The 22,571-nt window shown below is 40.5% G+C and overlaps 1 protein-coding gene across 3 annotated transcripts in view; it reads right to left on the bottom strand.

Annotated features, from left to right (window-relative positions):
- Positions 1–216: 216 nt before the first annotated feature.
- gria1a (glutamate receptor, ionotropic, AMPA 1a) overlaps positions 217–22,571 on the bottom strand; it is an 81,221-nt gene continuing 58,866 nt past the window's right edge. The window contains exons 12-16 of one of the 3 annotated variants that reach the window (XM_085289734.1): positions 18,440–18,638; positions 17,471–17,718; positions 13,636–13,750; positions 6,714–6,848; positions 217–4,851 (exon numbers count right to left, since the gene is read on the bottom strand). In XM_085289734.1, coding sequence (XP_085145860.1) covers positions 4,684–4,851; positions 6,714–6,848; positions 13,636–13,750; positions 17,471–17,718; positions 18,440–18,638 — 865 coding nt within the window. In that variant the 3' untranslated portion in view covers positions 217–4,683. Of the gene's footprint in view, positions 4,852–6,558; positions 6,849–13,635; positions 13,751–14,480; positions 14,596–17,470; positions 17,719–18,439; positions 18,639–22,571 lie in introns of all 3 variants that reach the window. The other 2 variants (XM_085289725.1, XM_085289743.1) reach the window with 2 other exon arrangements.

Below are 22,571 nucleotides of genomic sequence, written 5' to 3' on the forward strand. Positions count from 1 at the left end.
GGCTGAAGGCACATAATGCATCCTTTACATAGCTCCAGGCTCTGATGTGTTATGAAAAAAAAAACTGTTAGTGATTTCTCTCCTGGCACATTTTTCAGCTGTACGACTACTCCATTTAAACAATCAGTTTGGCAATAGTATATATATATATATATATATATATATATAATATATATATATATATATATATTAGGGGTGCAACGATATTCGTATCGATATTGAACCGTTCGATACAGTGCTTTCGGTTCGGTACGCATATGTATCGAACAATACAACATTTGTAATTTATTTTATCAATTTTCCTTCTGACGATGCTGTCTGTGTTGAGCGCTCAGTGAATCTGTGTTCGACTACTCCGCCTAGGCTGCACTGTCCAGCGCAGATCCACTGAGCGCTCAACACAGACAGCATCGTCAGAAGGAAGAGGGCAGGGCACCTCTCCCACCCTCATTCAGATCTGGCGTTTGGAATTATTTTGGTTTTCATGTGACGTATGACCCTGAAGGTAAGCGAGTCATGGACTAAAGTAAAACAGTATGTTGGATGTGCCACGCAATGCTCAATTACATAGTGTGTTAGCGCAGTTAGCTCGTTAACGTGTTGGCCGTCTAGCCCCATGCACGGAGCTATCGGCGGTAGCTCGTTAACGGAGATTTGCCGTGTTGTGGCGTTAAGGTCATTTCAACGAGATTAACCTGAAAGCACTAGTGGGAACACAACGAATATGACTGCACATTTACGCCGACATCATCCTAGTGCAAAGACAAGTGGAAGCAGACAAAAAAAAGCAAGCATGCTACTAACTTTAGCCGAGTCATTTAGACAGCTGTTAGCACATGATTCTCCTTATGCTGCTGAGAATATAGCCCAGAAGAAGCGGATAGTATAGCTTTTATTTTGGAAAGAGCCATTTCTCTGTAATAAACTCTCTTTTCCAAAGATGAGTGATTCCTCAATCAGATACAGGGCTTGCAATATCGCTAGCCCGACGTCCCGGAGCTAGCGATTTTTTCAGTCGGGCTACCAAAATCTATCTCTTCCCTGCCCGTCGGGCTATTGTAGGAAAAATATATGTCAATGCTTTTGCATTCTTTCAGAAATGTAGCTGGGTAATTATGTCATTGGCATCGGTGAGCCACTGTCAATATGTGACATATTGAAGTCGCGTTTGAATTTGCGCTTGTTTTTTTGCTTTCACTTTGCAATCGTGCGAACTGTGTATAGAGAGCGACAGTACTGATCTGTGAGTGATGATAATTTGTGCACCAATTCCTCTGACATCGTCTTATTAATCGTTAGCTTACTATGCAAACATGACGCAGCAAGCTTAAACATGTGAGAGGTTGATCGCGCAGAGAATCGCTGAGCTTATGTGAGTGCATGTGTAAAAGCATTTCAGTTCTGCTGAGCCAAATAAGACAGGTCAGGGTGAAGAAGTGACAGCCAAAGAAAAGCTTACCACAAAACGGAGAAGTTATGACAAATCAGACTATAAGGCAAAAAGAAAGTGCAGCTTTATGGTTTCATGGACAAAAGAATTTCTGTGGCTGCAATATGATGAGCTAAATAACCAGGGCTGCACATAAGTGGTCCGCAGGTGCGCATTCGCTGTCAAAATAAAAAACACGCACAAGGGTTAGGGTTAAATTTAAAAACTGTACTTTCGAGTTAAAATATATATTTATAATTTTAATAAATGACAAATTAAAAATGCATGAACATTTTTTGTATCGAAAAAATATCGAACCGTGACACCAAAGTATCGAACCGAACCGAACCGTGAATTTTGTGTATCGTTGCACCCCTAATATATATATATATATATATATATATATATATATTTTTTTTTTTTTTTAAATTATTGTTGACAAATCCAATGAAAAGAACAAAACCAGCTATGATTATCAATCTTTCAAAACAAAAATGAACTAGTCAAAGTCTGATACTGTAACTTATTGCTCTGATACTGCCTAAAAAAATATCAGTGAGTCACCTGACCCTGCTGAAATTTCATTTCGATACAACAAACCAGAATACTGCATATTTCCTTCACTTTATCCTGCACCTTTTCTGCAATAATACCCAGAAACTGGGACTGAATGCTTCAGAGAGGCTGGCAAAACACAAAATTCCTAAGGATGATCAAGGCATGATGCATTTGTCGCAAAATGTGCAAGCCTGGGGAGGAAAAAAAGGAAAAAGCTAAAGCACTGGACCCTATCCACTTATATGCTTTTGTGCATTTATGATAAGAGCGCAACATCCAATACATTTCTTATCACCATGTGTATGTTCTCAGTTTTTCTAAAATAACAGGTCCTCCCGCTATTTGCAGTCAGCATAGTGCTACCAATTATTTCTATCTATTTCTATGTAAAGAAAATGCAGAGAGGGCTATCATAGAAAAAGTGTAGAAGTTGTTTAAAAAAATAAAATTGAAATATTACTGTCTGTGGTGAAAGCTTAAAAAAGGACACGTGATTCCCCGTAGTTACTGGATAAGTGGGAAAGCCACATTATTAATGAATGTACTGCTTTAAGGATTATTTCCTAATAAACCTTTAAAAAATACATATAAATTAGGTTTTAATATGTGATGCACTTTGTGGAAAAAAATTACAGCTGACTGTCATTTGTTGGTACATGGTTGGAGGCAATTCATTGGTTTGCATATATGAAAACTATTTTCATACATGAAAACAAATGTGCGCTGTTATTATAATTGCTACTGTCATGAGAATATTCATGAATATCTTACTTGTGTGTAAAATGTTGGTTTGAGGTCAGATGGGATTTAAGCAAAAGCTGTTTCGGCCCATTGTGATTTATTGATGATCAGAGCCTTGTGAGAGCGACGGGGGTCAACACTGTCATCGCGTTTTGATTAAAACATCTTCATACTGAAATATGTGACAACACATTTCTCCTGGCTATAAAAAAACAAGTAAACTAGTGCAGACAGCAGCAAAACACTCAAATTGTTCTAATGAAAAAAAAAACAAAAGTGAAAATTGTTGGTATCGTCGCTTCTCTGGAATTATTGTCAATAAACGAAAAAAATAAAATTATAGAATCATGCCAGTGTTTCTCGTTTTCCCTCCTGTTACATCATCTTTCCGTTTTAAATCACAGAATTAGCTAAAGGTTTGTTTTCTGCCGTTGGCCACTTATGCATAAGAATATAAATTACCATGGTGTGTGACAAAATGGGCCCAAGAAATACAAAGTGCATCACCGACGGTCGTTTTATGTTAAATGTACTGAAATGCTCTGGTATGGAATCTTACTTTAGGGCCTAAATGCCAAACCTAGGATGTCTGCCCTTTGTCACATCTGCCCTCTAATGTCCCAGGCCTGTCACTCTGATTCCTTGATACTTGATGTGATCTGAAAGGGAGAACTCGGGAGAGCCAAGTAGCGCAGTGATCACCATAACCTTGACTTCCAATAGCAATACTAACTCCAAATCTGTCAGTCACATCGAGTGTATCAATCGCACCCCCTCCTTGCTGTGCTAGCTAGCAACAGCGAGGAAGCCGGCTTTCTGGCTTTTTCACTCAGTACTGAACAAAACATATCAATGCTGCAACAACTGTAGATAAACTCTAAATTTGTCTTCAAAAAGACTGTCCAGTGTATCAGTGATTATGCTATAAATGTCACAACAGCAGAATACAGTTTAAGGTCACTCAGTATTGTACATACAGGATAATGTGTCATTGTGTCATCTCCATTCTCTTTTTCACGTAGGTTGAGGTGAGCATTTATGAATGTGCCCAATGACTGCTTTGATGATCGATGTAAGTACTCAAACTCAATCTGTGTACAATGTTCCGCATTTGAATGGTCATGTGGCACTAAGACAAGGCATGATGTGCTCAATGACGTCTAGCAGCAATGCTTGTTTGTCGTAGCCTGGACAACTTCTGATTTGAACATCATTAACCGTCATCGAAACACAAGTCAAATCAAAAATACGTGAGACGAACTAATCTGCGCTATCAATCTAGCGTAAACCACTATCTCACAAAAATTGGCTATGCTACTCTGAGCACTTAGTCCTTCAAAAATGGAGTATAAATGTAAAAGTGAAGGAAGGTGGGGACATCCCGAAAACAACATCATATCATCGTAGCAGTCACAAGTGTTTGTCCTCCTCTGCCACATCTGTGCAAAGACATGATCCATCAGCCATCGGAAAGCATCTAGGTAGTACAAGGTCAGCAGTGGAGGTGAAGATATTGCACAAGCAGACTAACGTCAACAGCTCCATCGAAATGGCACAGCGCAGGCGTCACACTGAAGAATAAAACTCTTTTTTTTTTCCACATAAATGAACACGGTAAAAAAAAAAAAAAAAGTCCAAAAACACGCCCAGTTGACGACTTCTTTATTGCAGCACGTTTCCCTTCTTTTTTTCGATATCTATTTTTCAAACACCCACTTACTAAAAAAAAGAAAAAAAAGTTGCGATTCTCTGTTCATCATTTGCGAGGAGCGGTTTTTAAGAGTCCGTTTTGGCAGTAAGTTTTTGTTCAAGTTGGGAAAGCCGGGAGAATAGATGGGTCAAACCGGACAGCCATGGGTTTTGTTATGTTTTTTTTGAGGTTATTAGAGTCCTGTGCTCTTCTTCTTCTGCCCCACCCTGCCTATCCCCTCGCCGCCAGCACAGTAATATGATGATCACATGCCGGAGGCACCCAGTCCCATGCTGGCGGTGTGGCTCATGCAGGGCAGTGTCTGAACGGTCTTGGGGAAATCGTGGGTGAGGATTCGTCCGTTCTCTCCGCCGCTCCCGTTGCCACTCATCCTGGTCAGGGTGGAGCAGTGCATGGCGTCGTTGATGGATTGCTGTTGGAAGCAAAAACATCGCAATTAGCCCACAGATCAGATTTTGGTGTATTTGTGCACACATGCGATATCTTGTAATCAAAACGGTGAATGCAACAGTTTGAGCTAGCAGCACACAGATAATGTCTGCAGAGAAGTCTTTTTTTTTTTACGTTAATACACGCACAAAAGAGTCTGCTGCATGTACCTATGTTCCTTTTTGAATGTTAGGCACACCCAAAAAATCTGGAGCAAGTAAACTGTTAAACATTCCTTATCAGTTATATTTGCCGGTGTTAAAATTGGGGTACCAGACATTGTGCATCAAATGTACCAATTTGTAGCAGGAGGAGCCGAGTGAAGGGAGGGCAGAGAGAAGGGAGCTGAGGCTTCACTCATTGGTTTACTAGCTTCATTCTCCAGTCTAGCGCAATAAAAGCCACTGGGCTCGAATGCTGACTTAATGATGTGTGATGCTTGTGTGTGTGCGTGCACGTGCCCATGCGTGCCACTTCGCTATCTGTCCGCATTCTATAGCTGATTAAATCGGGCAAAGCCAGTGCGATCTGGAGCAACCAGTAAGTGCTGCACGGGGATTGGAGAATTATACCGGCCTCTAATTGGAACGGTGTTGTTGTTTCTTTCAAGTCAAACAGCATAAAGGCACCGCTGGACTAATAGGCTCCTCACCATTCTCTTCAGCATACTGATCAGGTGGCCCCTTTGTGGGCTGATTAAAACATAAGAGATTTCATGTAGACGATCACTCCTCGCATTCAGCCTGCCTTTTTTTTTGTTTACATGAAAACGATATCAGTGCGCCCCCCTGGGGGGGCTTTGAAGCTGGAAGAATAAATCAGAGGCTGTTTGTTGTAAATTGATCCACGAAGCTGATAACTAACAGCTGCTGAAGACCAAACCTCACATCTACCAGTAAAGTATAAAGCAACAAGTTCTACATTTTAGATCTGTGAACATAACAGCAGTTTGAGTTAAGACTTTTCGAGGTCAAAGCAGTGATGGAAGACATGCGAGCCGCACGACGTCTGCCTTATGGTATACATATAAACGATGTTCACCACAATGGGGCCTGCGTTAGCGAGACAGTCAGCAAAAAGAGAAGAAGGAGTAGGGCAGAGAATTGCTCAGAGGGACAGAAGTAGATAGATGTACCACTGTGATTCAAATTGCCTTTATACCTGTGCTGTGGTAGATTATTGTAATGGGTTAAGTAATGGGTTTTAACAAAAGGCCTGTGAGGAACATTGTGCAGTGTGACATCGAAAAGCAACATGTGTACTTAACCACACAGTCAAGAAGGAAATATTAGTTAGAGAACAACATATAGTGACAAATAATCCATCTACATGTAAATTCAAAGGCAAAAACTAACTACATTAAAAAAATGCTACATGCTAACAATCCTGCCACATTAACACATGAAACTCTAAGCAACTGCTCTGAAAACTTACTTCTCGAACGTGACGAAACAGGCATAAGGGCAATTTTGGAATCAAGTGATTGAACAACACTGCAGGAGATCAGTGACATAAAGACTGAGCGAGGGAGCGGCAGAGGTAGAGAGAAGTACAGGAGAGCGTTTGCACTGGAAGCCGTGGGAGGCCCTACTGTGATCACGGTTAGATGGGCGGGGAGGGGGTGTGGAGGCAGATGTCATCATCATCATCATCATCATCATCATCATGGCTTGATCACAGCGTTTCCTACCCCGTGGCTGTGCTCTGCCCTTATATCTTAACAGTGTTGTTGGCGTACAGGCCGTAGCTCTGCAGCTCTGTGTAGGGGGCGCTAGCACCACTGTCTAAGGCTGAGCAGTGAAAGGCCTGAGCGGCTGAGGCAGCAGCAGCTCGCGCGGTGGACACCTTCATTCGGCGCGACTCGGTCCTGGACTTGTAGCAGAACTCCACCAGTGCCACCAGCATGGCCAGGCCCAGGCCTCCAATCAGGATGTAGAAGACTCCCGCCACATTGCTGAGGCTCAGAGCGCTGGTCTTGTCCTGGGGGAAGGAGGGCGGAGAGAAGTCGTGAGGAGGCAATAGCGGCAGCAGTATATGACATATAATTGGACTCTTTCTCTCTCTCTCGCTCTCTCACACACACACAGACAAATTTAGCTATAAACTAGTTTCACAGACAGAAATCATAAGTGAAACGACTCAAATGGAGTACATGTACAGCAAAATGACAACTATAGACAAAAATATTGAGCCACCGCTGACTTCTTTACAATATTCTTAGTAAAACTGAACAAATTGTGCAATAATTTATTGAAACTTGTGGAACCACACGTTGAAATACCATATATATTACATTTGCAGTGTGTTTGGTATCATTATCATGCTAAAAGAAAAAAAAAGATGACATTGCACAGTGGAATATAATCTACTTTTCTTTTCTGCATGTCGAGATATTCCAAGGTTTTGAGAATCACTTTTAAAAATTTTTGCCTGTCAAACTGTGTTATATTTGACATTTTTTGTAGATTCAGGTAAAGAATTGAAAACAAATTATGTGTTTTGGCTAAAGTAGTTCTTTGATAAGCTGACCGTTATATGTAGACAAAACATTGGTTCAACCCTGGACTTTGGTGTCTTTTTATGCTTGAATCATTCATAGATCACTGTTCAGCAGCTTCAGGAACTAGGAATAGATTGAAAATGAGTGAAAGAAAGGAACAAAAAAGCCTGAAGAACCATTGGCCAGGAAGTCTGAACAATAATCTTGTTTCTTGGAAATAAAATGTTAAGAAATGAGGGTGGCTCGAGATTTTTTTGCACAGTACTGTTTAACCCACACTAATCCAAACCAGTAGAAACCCACATTGTAAAGAAAACGCCTCAACTATTAAGGCACATGAAGACAAGTTAACATAAAAGTCGACAAGCTAAGACACACATAACCACACAACAAGAAAATAGCAGGGATAACAATATATTTCAGAGGCCTGGCTCACAAAGCAGTTTTTAACTTTGGATCTAACTTTGGCTTTCTTATCTTGGTGAACTTGGGGAGGAGACCTAAGAGGGGAGGGGGGACCTTCTTATATGATACAAGCAGCAGCAGTAAATACTGCAAGTGTTAAAACGATAAGTGCAAAGGGCACAGAGTTATTCTGTGAAACTGGTTCAGTGACTTTGCTTTTCTGAGAAAGTTAACTCATAAATATTTGAAAGATCTTTGTGTGCGCGGTTACAAAACAGAAGCCCTTACAAACGGGAGGTACTACAAAAAAAAAAAATGTTCGGCATGCGAAGGTAGGACTCAAAAGGCAGTTTGAAGGTACGATGAGTTAAAGTTAGAGAATGGTGTTCCAGTCAAAAGGCCCGAGTGAATTTATGTTGGCACAGACTGATGCCCACTGCAGGCTCCTATGATTCATCAAAACATCCTTAAGCATGAATCGGGCTTAGGAACGCTCCCTCAACATTTGGCTCATTTTATCACCTGTCCCTATAAAAAGGATATCATGAATAATTTGTAGTGCAGCTAGTCTTCTCTCAAAGCCAGTACTTCCAAAAGCCACAAACAAAATCTGCCGTTGCAAGTTAACTACAATGATGAGCTTTTAGTGACTGCTTAGATTTACATAACTTACTTATTCTGTCGCTACAGGAACAGAACATTTGAGGCTAAACTGTAACATCTGATGACACTATCATATACAGCAGACAAACTGAAAAAAGCCTTAAGTTAAAAAAAAGAAATCAAACTTTACAGAGACATCATAATAAAACACTTTGAGATTATGCTCTGTCTTAGACTAAGTTGGGATTTATTGTTGTCTTCATGAGAGAGGAAGGCAAAATTATTATTTCCCAAAACAGACTTACATAGCACATTAAAATGTCAGCAATGATATTGAACCCTGTTTAATAACCCTACACAAGTGTATATTCTTTTTATAGTATTTCACACTCTACCTGCCTTCAAGTGCCGTGTATCTCTAATTCACTTCCTGCCACTTTGTGCGAACGTCAAGTCAAATTTCACACTTTTATTAAATTGTAAGTGGCTGTTTGCGTGAAATCCCACCTCTTGCATGTGCTCTGTAACAAAACTTTGCTGTTTATCCACTGTTTACTGGACCGAATTTAACTTTTAACTAATGTTAACCATATTAGAGGCTTTCTTTATATGGAGGCTAATATTCTGATTCTATTAAGGAAAAATCTGAATAAAGAAAAAGCTTAGAATAAGCAGGTGGAACTGATTACGCCTCTTCACAAATCACTCAGAAAGAAGAATTTCATCACGTAATGTTCACTTTCTCGTTTTCTTTTCCTGCACACGTTCTCTGTTATGACGTAAATGCACGAGAACCAAGAGTGGGGACGCAGCGGGTAGCTGATCAATCGTGTGCTACAATAAGATAGCCACTGAGGCATGTGTGACATTTTCATTTCTTCTGCATGTCACTCCGCTCTGATTAAGTGCACGTGCATCCTCGCGTAAACACCAGACCGTATTAAGTCATGTTCCAGCATCTGACCCCAAATTTTCAATCAGAATAAAGATAGTGCGTGCATGACTATGTGCGACTCGCTTTGTGTGGCAGGCCCCAGATAGCATTTAACACTGACTTACATTTTACACAATGTGAAGTCAAAAACATACAAATTACAGTTTTCTTTTTAAATGATAACTTTTTGTTGTGAGGAAATGGGTATAGATAAACACACAAACACGCCCCATAACACATGCATTCATGTGACAACAGCACAAACAAGTTTTTAGTTTGACATTATTTCATATTATGGTTTGTTTATCTCTGCTGCAAGTGCCCCTAACGTTACATCTGTGTCTGCTGATGATATACAGAGGACATTAATTATTAAGGCTTGAATTAGTGAACCTACCAAACTGATATTTTCTGTATATTAAATATTCTTTTTCATGAAATTATGTGGGGAATGTTTTTTATCACTCAAATAGACACATGGAAAGTTGAGTGGTTTTTAGCAACTAAATAAAACTGAGGCATCAATTTGTTTGCTCAGATAAACTGACTTTAAACCAAAGTGCAAAACTGAGTTTAAAGTCTGTCCAAATATGTAGATATACTCTATAACAGGTGACATGTGCCAAACTATGTGCTACGGAGGACTGAATCTGCTGTTTTATTCCCCAAACACACTAGACTAAATCTTGAATTTGTGTTCAGTCAGCTGAATTTGAAAGTCTTCCAATTTATTAGTTTTGATATATTAAAACTGGAAGAAAATTTTACCACTTACTCACTTACAGTAATACATACATACATACCCCCCCCCCCCCCAAAAAAAAAAAAACAAACCCTAATGACTAGCTAAAGTGTTTTACCACTCTACAGTATAAATATGCTCGCAGAGGGTAGTTAAAGTCTGAGTTTTTCAAGAAGACGATTACAGTGTAGTGAAATAAAAAGCTGAATAAGTACTACAAGTATGCTGTATAGAGATAATGCTAAATAATTAACACTGGACCATTCCAGGTTATTTTGTGGCCACAGAAAACAAATAAAGTATGATGTGGTTAGTTTGAAATCCCTCTGGGTGCTACTAGGATTGTTAGCTTTGGAAAGAGAGTGCTAGCTTAACTGCTGTTAGCTCTTGCTACATTGTTAGCATACAGATCTGAGAGCAGCATCAAACTAATCACTGAATTCGATCAAGCAAAAAAACTTGATCACTTAATTTAAGTACATATGTGCATATATTACAATAAAGGCTTTTAATTAGTCTGTTATATGTATGGTGGCAAGGTGGTTCAGTGGCTGTCATCTCACATCTGGGTTTGATTGTGTGTGGGGGGTTTTCAGGGTGCCTTGTTGTTAGAGTAATTGCAGTCTCTGTCTGTGAGACACCAGCAACCTGTTGAATCTTAACCCTGTCCCTGACCCAATGTCAAACTGGATATAAAAATTGTATGTCACTATGAATGCACCCAGTGCTTAGCAAAGTCCCACTGTGACTCTTTAAGTTTGCCACTTTTGCTATGTCTTTGAAACCAAATGTACAAGTGAGGTGGGGATTTGACAGAGGAACTGGATGAACATAGGCTTGCAACAAAAAGGTAGCATACCCTGATTGATCATTCACCTGGACGATGACTAGCATATAAGCATCTAAGAAAACGAATGGATCACAATGGTGTATTTAATATGACTTCAAACTATCGACTGAACCTATAATTCCATCAGAACAGTTTTTACTAAGGTCTGTTTTCAACCAGAGGAGACGTCTCCTGCTGGGGGGAATGCAGGTTTATGGCTTTTCTGCAATTACTTTACTTTTCTTGAACACACTATTGTTTATATACAGTTTATGGCTGGGATAGGCTTCAGCTCCACTCTGAACTCTACAGAAAGCCTAACCTCAAATGTAACTCCTTGCAACTACTGTGATTTTGTTTGTAACATGCTCCTTGTAGACTGAGCTCTTCATGGCACATAGTTTGACACTTCTGCATAAACTACCAATAGAACTGTCGGTACAAGCAATGGGAGAGTTCAGTGGGCCACATAGAGGTACATAAAGAGGTATCTGAAGTAATGCGCTAAAGCTTTTCTGTCGGGAGAAACTCCTTTTTTTTTTTTACAGTAGATAACAAAATTCTAATGCATGCAAGAGCAGTGGGCAGACTTGATACAACTCCGGGTTAATATGAATTGACATGGCATCCATATATGCATACCTTAAATTAAAAGCGTTATGCCAGGATTATTATAAAGGCTAATATATAAAGGCAAGGGCCAATAGCTCATGTTTCATCTTTCTCACTTCATGCCCTTTTGTGTTTCTCATTCCTTTCGACAAAAAAGATTTATGTTCAAAAAGCCTGCTTGAGTAATTCATATTTGATCTACTGCACAAATATAATGTTATCCTAACACTGTGTGTGTACATTTGTTTGCAGGATTGGACAAACCGTTTTATAAGGATTCCTTCTACCCAGATCCAAATGTTTAACAATTAATTTTAACAGTCCTTGCTAATCCACCACACATTGTTTATTTACACACTGGGAACGAACAATAAATCTCTGACAACACAATCTCATCAGAAGGAAGAAATAAACAGCAGAGTACCACCAGAGTACTGGCCCAATTATAAGACAGTATTTCTGGTAAGTACATTTTTCAAAGTGGTGGTGGTGGTGGTGGTGGTGGTGGTGGTGGGGGGGGTGTCATTTCACATTTGAAGATTTACTTTTCGTAATCAAAACAGCAGATTTTTTTTTCTTTGAATAATGGAACTGTCGATGCACTTGCACAGTAAGCTGCATTGAGTTCATTTGCTTTGGTGTTGCTGAGAAAGCGAGATTGAAATTATCCCTCGGCATATATCTACTAGTATTGATCAACACCCCAGCCGGCCTGTTTCAAAGTGAAAATATGTACATTTTGAAACAAACAAAAATAAGCTCATTTCTCCCTTGGTAATCAAATGTGTTTTATGCAATAAACAAAACTTTTGATCAATCCAGTAAACTTAGTAGCAAGACCACAAGGTGGTCTCTGATGGCAGTCTGGGGAGCTGTCAGTATAATTATCATAAATTGATGACTGTTGTAAAACTAGTCCAAACAGGAATTCATAAAATATTTGCAAAAGTATTGGGCCACACCTCTTAATCTTTGAAATCACCTGTTCTCAGTACCTTTGCAACAGGTGTATAAAATCAAGTACCTAGCCATGCAGTGTGGTACTGCATGGCTAAGTCCATTCATGAAATCTTATCCCTCCTAGATCCATAACTGTAATGTAACTGTAATGCTGCAGTTATTTAACTGCAGCATTAACATCAGCACAAACGCTGTGTGCCAGGAGCTTCATGGTATGGGTTTCCAGCTCATGGTGGCCCAGTACTTTTGTCTGTATAGTGTAGCTAATGAATTTTCATATGGTCTAAAAAAGATCTGATCAGTTAATGCACATAAAATGAAGTCATCTTGTTGTCCTGGATACACCTTTACATTAACATTTACGTCATGTTTTTGTGGAGCAAGTGGAGCAAAAGTCTAATAGATAATGCTGTGAACCGATGCTAATGACTCACACTGCAGACTTTATGGCCCTTTTGTGACATTAAAATTACCATGCCATTTCCTTGCCATTCATATATGTGCACAGGCTTAGTTTAAATAGTACAATCTTTCTTTGCTGGCAAAGGTTAATGTTAATGTTACAGTAGAAGTGGATTGGACAGGCGGTCAAGTGGTGCCACTTTTGATCACGGACAGCCCATAAAGACATTGTTAGATATTATTAAACTACAAATGTAACAGTTTAGCTGGAAGAAAATGAATGGATGGACAGATGTAACAATCTCTTCGCTGTGTACTTACATAGTAGCAAAGTGTTTAGAATTCATTCTCCAGAGTGAAAGCTGAAGTAGATAAACTTTAGAAAAAGTGGCTTTCATTCACTTTGATTTGTGCATTTTTATTGGTTTCCTATTAATTCAAAATTAAGGTAATTAAATCCAAATATTTTGTTTCTGTAGAGAGATTGCAATAACAATTCTTTCAGGCTAAACTGACATTTATTATATTCTTCTTTAAAGGTAATGATACATGGAAAAACATTGATAAGAAAATTTTGTTTGTCTATTTTAATGCATTTTTCAACCATAAACAGGTGAGAGTTATCCTTAATCATCATCTTATATTTGGGCCAATACAGTAGAGCTGCCAGAGCCACATGGGGAGTGCTGCTAAGTGCAGCACACTTTGGGCTGGTCTAGTATTAAAGGAGGGTTGTGCTGCGAGGTGCTGTGAGGTGCCAGGTTCGGGTTGGAGACTAACCTTTCTTCCGGAGTCCTTGCTGCCACACTCCCCTTTATCGTACCACCATTTGTTTTTCAGTTTGTCTAAGACGGCTTGCTCATTGAGCTTCAACACCGCTAGGTTTACTGGGATTCTTCCAACCATAAGGGAATAACATAAATAACATATTATACCATGTTATTTTATGTTATTAATTCAGAGACATAAAGAGCAGCAAATAGATACACATGCCTGGATTTGCTTGTTGTCAAAAAAACAAAACAACAGAAAAATGTCACACAAACCACACCCACGTGCACACAAATATATTGCAGAAACATCATTAGAAACATCAATCAAAGTGATATGAATTAATACTCCATCTAGCTCGGTTAGTTTGCTCCCTAAGGCAGTAGATGTGTATTACTATATCACTTGGGGTAACCGGCATACTGCTTGCACTCACTTATGCCACAAGGCTTTCTTAATTTGATCTTTTCCTATTCGAAATCAACCATGTTGTACAGCTAAACTTATAGTCCCAGAATGGATGCGTGGGAGCCACAACACAAAGAACTTTGCCGTTTTAATTAGCACTGATCAATTTTAAATCAGTGCTATTTTGTTTGAGCAGGGAGACATGATGCAAAAATTCCCCTCTCTATGCATTTCAAATTCATCCCCTGCCGACCAAGCAATCACCCCCCTCAGTCCTTTCCCTTTGCTCTTCCCCACACCACACAGAGAGATTAAGTGTTGCTGGAGTGGTGGTGCAGCGCAGGCCTGCCAGTTACCCCTCTGTTCCCCTTCCCCCACTTCCCACCCCACCTCCCACTCTCAGTGGTGGTGGGTTTACCCGCAGGGTTTATCAAACTGGCTCTGACCTTGGAGTCCCCGCCCCCGCTGCCGCACTCTCCCTTGTCGTACCACCACTTGTTTTTCAATTTGTCCAAGAGGCCCTGCTCGTTCAGTTTTAACACTGCCAGGTTTACTGGGTTTCTTGAAAATAATATAAAACGATAACCATTAGGAGACACTCTATGGGACAGATATAAAGAGATTGGTCGTATGGTGGTGGTGGTGGTGATAATGAAATGCTGACTTAGAATTGGAAGCACTCCTGCGTTTGGCTACTGGTGTTAAGCAGGAGCGCTGGCTTTAGGATGCACGTGTTAGTCACATACCTGCAATGGGGCTTAAACACTGAGTGCCAATAATGTGGGTTTTACCAAGGAGGGGCTTGCCTCAGAGAGAGGCAGAGCAAACACTATAAATGGAGATGCTTTTGGATGCGGAAGTCTGACTACAGATGGTAATTTCCTTTCAGCTGCACCAGCATACAAATTGCTATGGCAACTAACCTATCAATATTCAAGCCATAACAGCATTCTTGTGAATAGAAGCTGATACTGATTAATTTATAAATAACAGCAGAAACAAATTCCAGCAGAAGCTTCGACGGTTTTAACTGCTACGATCACTTTCACGATAGCTTTATTTCTCTAACTGGCTGAAAAAGATGTTGCCTGACCAACTGCAGACACATCACCCAAAGCACCTCCCCATGGGTAGCTCTGTCTCTCTCTGGTCACTGTGTATTTCCTAAAGCTGCAAGGTTGAGGACAAAGACTATCCATCCACAAATCACAAGAATGCCAGAATCTGCAATCAGAATTTGCATATAAAAGTAAAGATTACAGCCTTTACATGATTGCCTTTTTTTTTTGCTCAAATCAGCACCAATTCTTCTGCACAGGAACAATTTAGTTTGTCGGCATCCTGCCTTTCTCATCACTGAACACAGAAGAGTCTCTACCCCCAACCTGGAGGACATCACACAGCTGTAGGGAAGACAGTTTTTTTGGAGCTGGTAAAACCTCTAAATTCTTTCTTAGCCTGGCAGACTCAGAGAAAAAAGAAAGAAGTCACGAGAAGAATTAAAGTGGACATGGATGTTGTGGAGAGTCATGGTTTGGTTGGTTCAGCGTGAGCAGATGTCAGGGAGGTTACTGAATGTTAGCGGGATGGTGCAGACCCTGAAGATTGTATATGTCAGAAATGAAGATCAGAATTTACACAGAACGTCAGAGCAATTGACAAGAAAGTGATCTCTGAAGACATTCCTGCAAAATGAAGAGTTATTTTAGGTTTTTTTTCCTCAAAAGTTCTGTTTTCAATCAGGCCTGCAATGCAATATTAGCGCTATCAGCGCTATTAGTCTCATTTACTGTGTAGAAAAGAAATCTCTACTTATGCAAAAATCTAAAAAGAATGACAGTATATAAATGTCTAATTAGGAACTTCTATTGGAACGGGTATCAGTTCTGTAGTTCTGCACAGATACTCTATGAAATTTAAACACGATGAGAAAAAAAGAGTCAGATTATTGCTTCTCTAATATCCAGTCGTCCGTGCAAACTGATTCATTATCAATGCATTGCAGGTGCGATTGGACTCAGCTCTTTAAATTCATGGGTAACTCATTCATGTCCCATTCCGGATGAGCTGAATACATTTCCTCCTTAAAACCAAAAAAATCCGTGAGTCATTCTACTTGCCATGCTTTAATACCACTCATGCAATCGCAAATGTTTGTTATCTGTTAATGGAACTCCATATCAGACATCTGTGACCACAATGACAACTTGGGAATAAGGTACATCGCTAAGTAAATAATTAACACAAAGAGAGCGAGATCAAACGGGGGCCACCCTTAGCTGTTCACCACTCTGTCCCACTGCTATGTTGTGGTCTGGGCCAATCCCGACTACATGACTCTGAAGCAGATTTATATCAACCTCTTGTCTTATCGTTCATGCAGCATTAAACTTCATTTGCGGAATCTAATTTGTATTAAATTTTAAAAAGGAGCTTCTGATCGAGGCTTTAGAAGCAGTTCTACTCAGCATTCTGACCTCTGGCTGTCAACCAAGGAGGAAACCCATATGAATCCGCAGCGAGTTTGAATAAAATCTTCCCATATGGCTCCTTTCATTAAAATGAATGAGGCCTATTAGAAATAGATTAAAAGCTTCAGATGCCACCAGCTTCTGCACTCTCTCTGTAGTTGCGGGAGAAATTTAAATGGGAAGTTGGTTAAGGTGTTAATGTAATGTGAAATGACAGCTGTTGCTCTTGGACATCGATGGCAGGAGTAAATCCGGGATGAATTATCCTTCATTATGTCAATTATCACATTAAATGTCGCAAAATACAAATTCCACTCTGCTGACTTCACATTCAAGGTGTGAGCTCTGGCTTAAGTGGTAAAGCAGCTATACGGGATTCTTTAAGTTGTAAAATTGCTTTAGGGGCTCGGATTTTTATGATTGGCACGTTTCTATTTTTTGCGTGTGTGTTTGTGTTTAAGGGGGATGATTTGAAGAATATAAAGAGAGTTTGAAATATAATTGGAAGGCATCAAGGAAGCAAAGTGCTACTTAAAGAGGATAAGAGATCTCATCGTCCTGCTTTATACTTCTGCTAGTGCTCACAAGTCAGCTGGGAATAATCTAGCTGCGTACGTAGATGTGCAGACACAAATAAAGATGATCAGAATTGAAAATGGAGGGATCGAGCTATAAATGCCAGTGCAATATGTGCAAACAGTTGGAGGATGACCGTGACAATAATGAGATGCCTTCTATATCTGATCAGAGCATTTATACTTATAAATTAATCTGGTAGTGCGTGCACAAAGCATTCAGAATGCATGAAATGGCACCAAAAAAAAATCAACCTAAGCACATAAATATGTTCATAAATGAGCAAATGCAGACCTCCAAATAAACAGGTGAGGGGTAACGCTCATGCACAGGCACCAATAAAAGCACATGAAGGCTTTTATCCAACCACTGCAGTGGCAAAGGTTTACCTGAGATGGGAGCCCTTTGGTGTGGCAATTCCATAACCTTTGGAGTCCAGGTTGCCTCCCACCTTCATAGTGTCACAGGGTTTCCTCTGCTCTATGTACTCATTCATAGTGGACTCCAGCAGGTAGGCATATTTGCCCTTGGACTTCCTGACTCTCATGACACCCTCGTCTGTCGTTTTGACAAACACAGACGGGTCGGCTGCCTTCATGTAAGACCACATCTTCTCAAACACGGCGATCTTAGACCTCTGACAGCCAGAAATGTTAATAAGAAAAGGGATAGAAGTACAGGGAAAGGGACTGTCAGTATATAAATACTTTATTATCTATCTTTAGAGTGTTAAAGGTAAATGTTAAAATCCTTAAAAATGTCAGGACTTTACTCCCAATTTAACTATTTATGCTCTTTTCATCCAACCCAATATCACTGCAAAATGTGTAACAGACGCAGGTCCACCGTGTCCATTTCACATTTTGCCTCTCCAAAACATGAAATGGACACACACGCAGACGTTGCTGCACTACCAGCACAGGGAGTGAAAATAATTCACAGGAAAGCGTTTAAACAGACATTAGTAACACATTTACATGTATGTACACATTAGCTGCCTAGCTTAATGGTTTCTGGTGATTAAGGACCCTGGAATGTCCAGGAAGTCACTACCGACTTTGTGCCTTTAAATATATTATCCCCCCTGCTGGTAAGCGTGTACATTTCACGTTTTAGAGAGGCAAAGCGTGAAATGGACACAGTGGACCGGCGTGTCTGTTACACGTTTTGCCGTGATACTGTGTTGCTTCGTCAGTAGTTACTCACCGTTAGATTGCTGGCAGAGTCCACAGCTGTATTTTTGTGATTCTACATTTACTGTCCTCTTATAACACTTTAAAATAACTTATACTTCCCAAATGCCGCTAGCTCACAATGAAAATGTTTAAACCCCGGGTGTGCCAGGTTTTGTTCCTCACCCTGAAGAATTCTTTGGTGGAGCCAGCATCCAGCGTTCCATATGCAATCTCTGTCTGCTTGGCCAGATCCTCGGCACTCTCTATAGGAGACACCATCCTCTCCACAGTCAGGAAAGCAGCCAGATTCGCAGTATAGGATGAGATGATGATGAGAGTGAAGAACCACCAGACGCCTCCAACAATGCGGCCTGACAGAGAGCTAAAAAGAGAAGGACAGAATGTTGTTAGTCTGTCAAAAATAGGTATGCAAAGATGCTGTTCACACATATCTTTCACAGACAGAGCCAATTCTGCATTAAGGTGGGGGAGAAATAAATAGGTGGCATCCATCTTTCTCTTTATGGAAAATTCTGCACGCAATCAAGAAGAGCTATCTAAAAGAACCCGGTGATGTTCGCACCATTCAAATGATCCACATTACATCACACTCACTGTATCATTCCTCTTTTCACTAGGCTTGGAGATCATACCCCGGTCTGCTAAGGAAAGATAACCAGCTCCACAAAGGCCCACTCAGCTTTCTCCCTGCCAAATTAATCTCACTTTAAGAAAGTCGCCAATATGGTTTATGCCATACACATTAATTGTTGGGGATTAAGAGGCAGACAAGAACACTTAGCCACTGCTCTAATTGCACTTCCAATAAAAAAAAAAAGCCAAATTCAAATGCCTGCACTGTGCAGTTCGTTTCCTTGTATCTCTTCACCTCAAGAGAACCCAGTTTGAACAGCAGCAGCAGCAAAAATCATGTTGCATTACATATCAGACCCCCTCCCAAAAAATCACTGAGGCACAGGGTGGCAGAGCTTCTGCAGTGAAAATGACACAAATCTGAAACAAAAAATAAAAGGCTTTCGTGATTCACCTTTGTACCCACGACTCAAATGGAGCATGAACATGAAGGCAAGATTAAGTATGGAGGGGAAAAAAAGAGACAGGGAGAGAAGCCGAAACGTAATCATTTAAGATGCTTTTCAGATGACGGGCAGATGATGAAAGAGCAGCCATGGAGCGAGCCGAGAGCAAACACAGAACGGTTGCAGAGCCTTTGAAAAATCAGTCGGGAGGCTGTCTGTGTGTGTGTGGTGTGTGTGTGTTTTGACTTGCTCACTGCTCAAAGATCATATGGGTGTAGGTGAGGTTAAACTTTGACTGCACAGTGAAATCTTGTGCACGCAGCATGTGTGTTGTGTGATGCAGGGCTCTATATATATATATATATATATATATATATATATATATATATATATATATATATATATATATATATACACACACTTGTACCTAGGTGAGTTGGGGACAAGAATAACCCCCTCTCAACCTGAGGCAATGGTTCTCAGACAGAAAAGGGCGGATTGCTCGCTCAGGGTTGCTGCCTTCAAGTGAAGAGGTTCAAGTATGTCAGGGTCTCATTCATGAGGTGAAGAGTGGCGTGGAAGACTGACAGATTGCTGCAGTGTCTGCAGCAATGCAGATGTGATGCTATCCCGGTCTGTCCTGATGGGGAGAAAGCTGAGCATGAAGGCAAAGCTGTCCATTTACCGGCTGATCTATTTTCCTACCCTCACTTGTGGCCACAGCGTGTGGGTAGTGACCCAAAGAATTATGGATACAAGAAAGCAATGAGCTTCCTCTGAAGGGTATCTGGGCTTATCCTTTGAGAAAAGGTGAGGAATGTGGTCATTCATGAGGGGCTCAAAATAGAGAGCTGCAGTTCCTCCACATTGAAAGCAGCTGGCTGATGTGCTTGCATGGAGCTGTTTTAGGCATGTCCGACTGTGAGGGAATTTTGGGATATATCTAGGTACAGCTTACGGATGCCTCAGTGTCACCCTAGAAGAGCTAATGGAGGTGGAAGAGGGAGGTCTGGGTATTTATGCTCAAACTGCTGCTACCAAATAAGCAGGAGAAAATGGAAGCGATGATGGATGCCTATTTTTATGATTTACAGATATGTCAACACACTCATATATTTAACATACACAATACACACAAATATTGAGATACAGTTATATAACTTTCTGCACATCTGCAAATAATCCTCCTACAATAATATGCTAAGGTTCTTCAGGTGATATTCATAGAAGTGAACAACCCTTTTGTCATTTATACATTAGTCAAGAAGCAAGCCAGCCAGCCAGCATCCATACATCACATTATGGTTACTGAAGTGTCTGTATGATTCCTATAAGATCTTTTTGAATTTTCACAAGAAATCTGGAATCTGGCAATGCCATGTATTGATTGTGTGACTAACTATGCTACCTCTGCGGGCTTCAGGTATCACCTCAGTAGTGACACTGACACTAGCTAAATGCAAAACTAGTGAAAAACAGTGAGAAAAGATGAGGAGGGGGGAAAAATGTCAGTGTCCTCCACCTGTAAATCATTCCTGTTTTGGGGGTTGTCTCATTGTTGCCCCTCTAGTGCACCTGTTGTTAATTTCATCAACGCCAAAGCAGCTTAAACTGATTAACAGCCCCCTCTGATACGTAACTGACCAGATCAATATCCCAGAAGTCTAACTAAATAGGTGTTATATCTCGAGCAATGTATTACTATTTCCTATTTGTATAGGTTAAAAAGGCAGATCAGTACGGTCTAAAAAATTAATTGATAAAACAAGAAAGTACAAATCTCAAATAAGCCCGCTAACAAATATATTCAAGATCTAATATTCCACCAATATGTTCCCAATCAGCTGTTTTCTTTAAAATAAATGAAAGCTCTAGATTATGCTTTGCCGGGATCCACTATAAAACTGGCCATCTCCTATTATTCGTGACAACATAGAGATAAAGAGCAGAAATGATGAAAATAATGTTCAAGAATTTCAGAGTCCTTGTAGAAATAAGTTATTTTCAATCCTTTATGTTAGCGTTCAAACTACACGGCACACATTTTATTGTGAAAAGAAGAAGTTAAGTCTGTTATTCTAGGCTGAAACAAGTGAAACGAAGGAGGAATGTGTGTGTGTGTGTGTGTGTGTGTGTGTGTGGGGGGGGGGGGGCAAATGGCATAGAAGATGAAAAGTAAACTGGATAGTACCACCAGAGGCAGACAAACTCCTTAGCTTTGACTGCTGCTGGCCTCCAGAGATGGCAGTAAACAGCTGTCTAATCCTTCCCCCTCAGTTGCCCTTTTTTTTTCTCCTTTCGTTTTTCTTTCTCTCGCCTCCTCTCTTCCTCTCTTTTCCCTTTCCTCTCCGTTCACCCTCCATCTCCGCTGTGCACGCCTGCCTGTCTCTTCATGTGCTGAGAGGGATGCGATTGGGGGGTGGGGGGAGGGGTGGTGACAGGGGTTTGGCCCGAGACAACAATACCCTACACCTTGGCATTGATGCTGACAAATTCAAGTATGCACGAAAACACACAGAAGTGCGTGCACACACAACACACATATGACCCACATGTGCATTTGCTGCCTTCCCGGGGATGGTTTACTGGCATGAGTGTGTGTGTGTCTGAGCAAGGGAACAAAGGGGTCACCATTTGGACGAAGAGAAAAGGGCTGTGTGTGTGCATGCGTGGATGTGAGGGTCGTTTGTGCACCTCAGTGTGTGTGTGTGAGAGTGTGAGTGGGTGTGTGTTGGGCCTCTTGCAGCAGTCCTCCCCATTTGAGCAAAGTGACTGGCAAACACAGACCTGTTTGTCTCTGTTTGTTTCCTTTTGAACTGCTTTCCTTTGAGCCTCCTTTCCGCCCCTCATACATTATTGCACAGCAGCCAACCTTGGCGCCTCAGTAAAAGATTAACTAAGCTGTCCTATTACAGTAAAGGAAATCTTCCGAGCAGCACTGTAATTTCATAGTCATGTTAAGGCAACGATTAATCAATTATTCACTCCGCCTTTAATTTTTTTTATTGTATTGAGAAGAAAATGAATGTTAATGGAAGCAGCAGCAGAAGCACAGGCTCAACCGCAGCGGCACAGGCAGAAATACAATACTTGTGTGTATGCACATCGTTAGTGCTGAAATGATTAAACGATCAATCAAAGTGTCCAGCCACTGACATGTGATCGAGCAAATATAGCGCACACTTACCTACCAAACTCTCTTAACCTTAAAGATCTATTTACCTTCTTTGGCTTCTCTCACTATTACCTTAAATATTAAATTTAAATAAATAAAA

Source organism: Mchenga conophoros, linkage group LG2 (assembly GCF_057382185.1).
Source record: "Mchenga conophoros isolate Kocher_MC1m ecotype Shallow Benthic linkage group LG2, M_conophoros_male_GT1.1, whole genome shotgun sequence".
Lineage (NCBI taxonomy): Eukaryota > Metazoa > Chordata > Actinopteri > Cichliformes > Cichlidae > Mchenga > Mchenga conophoros.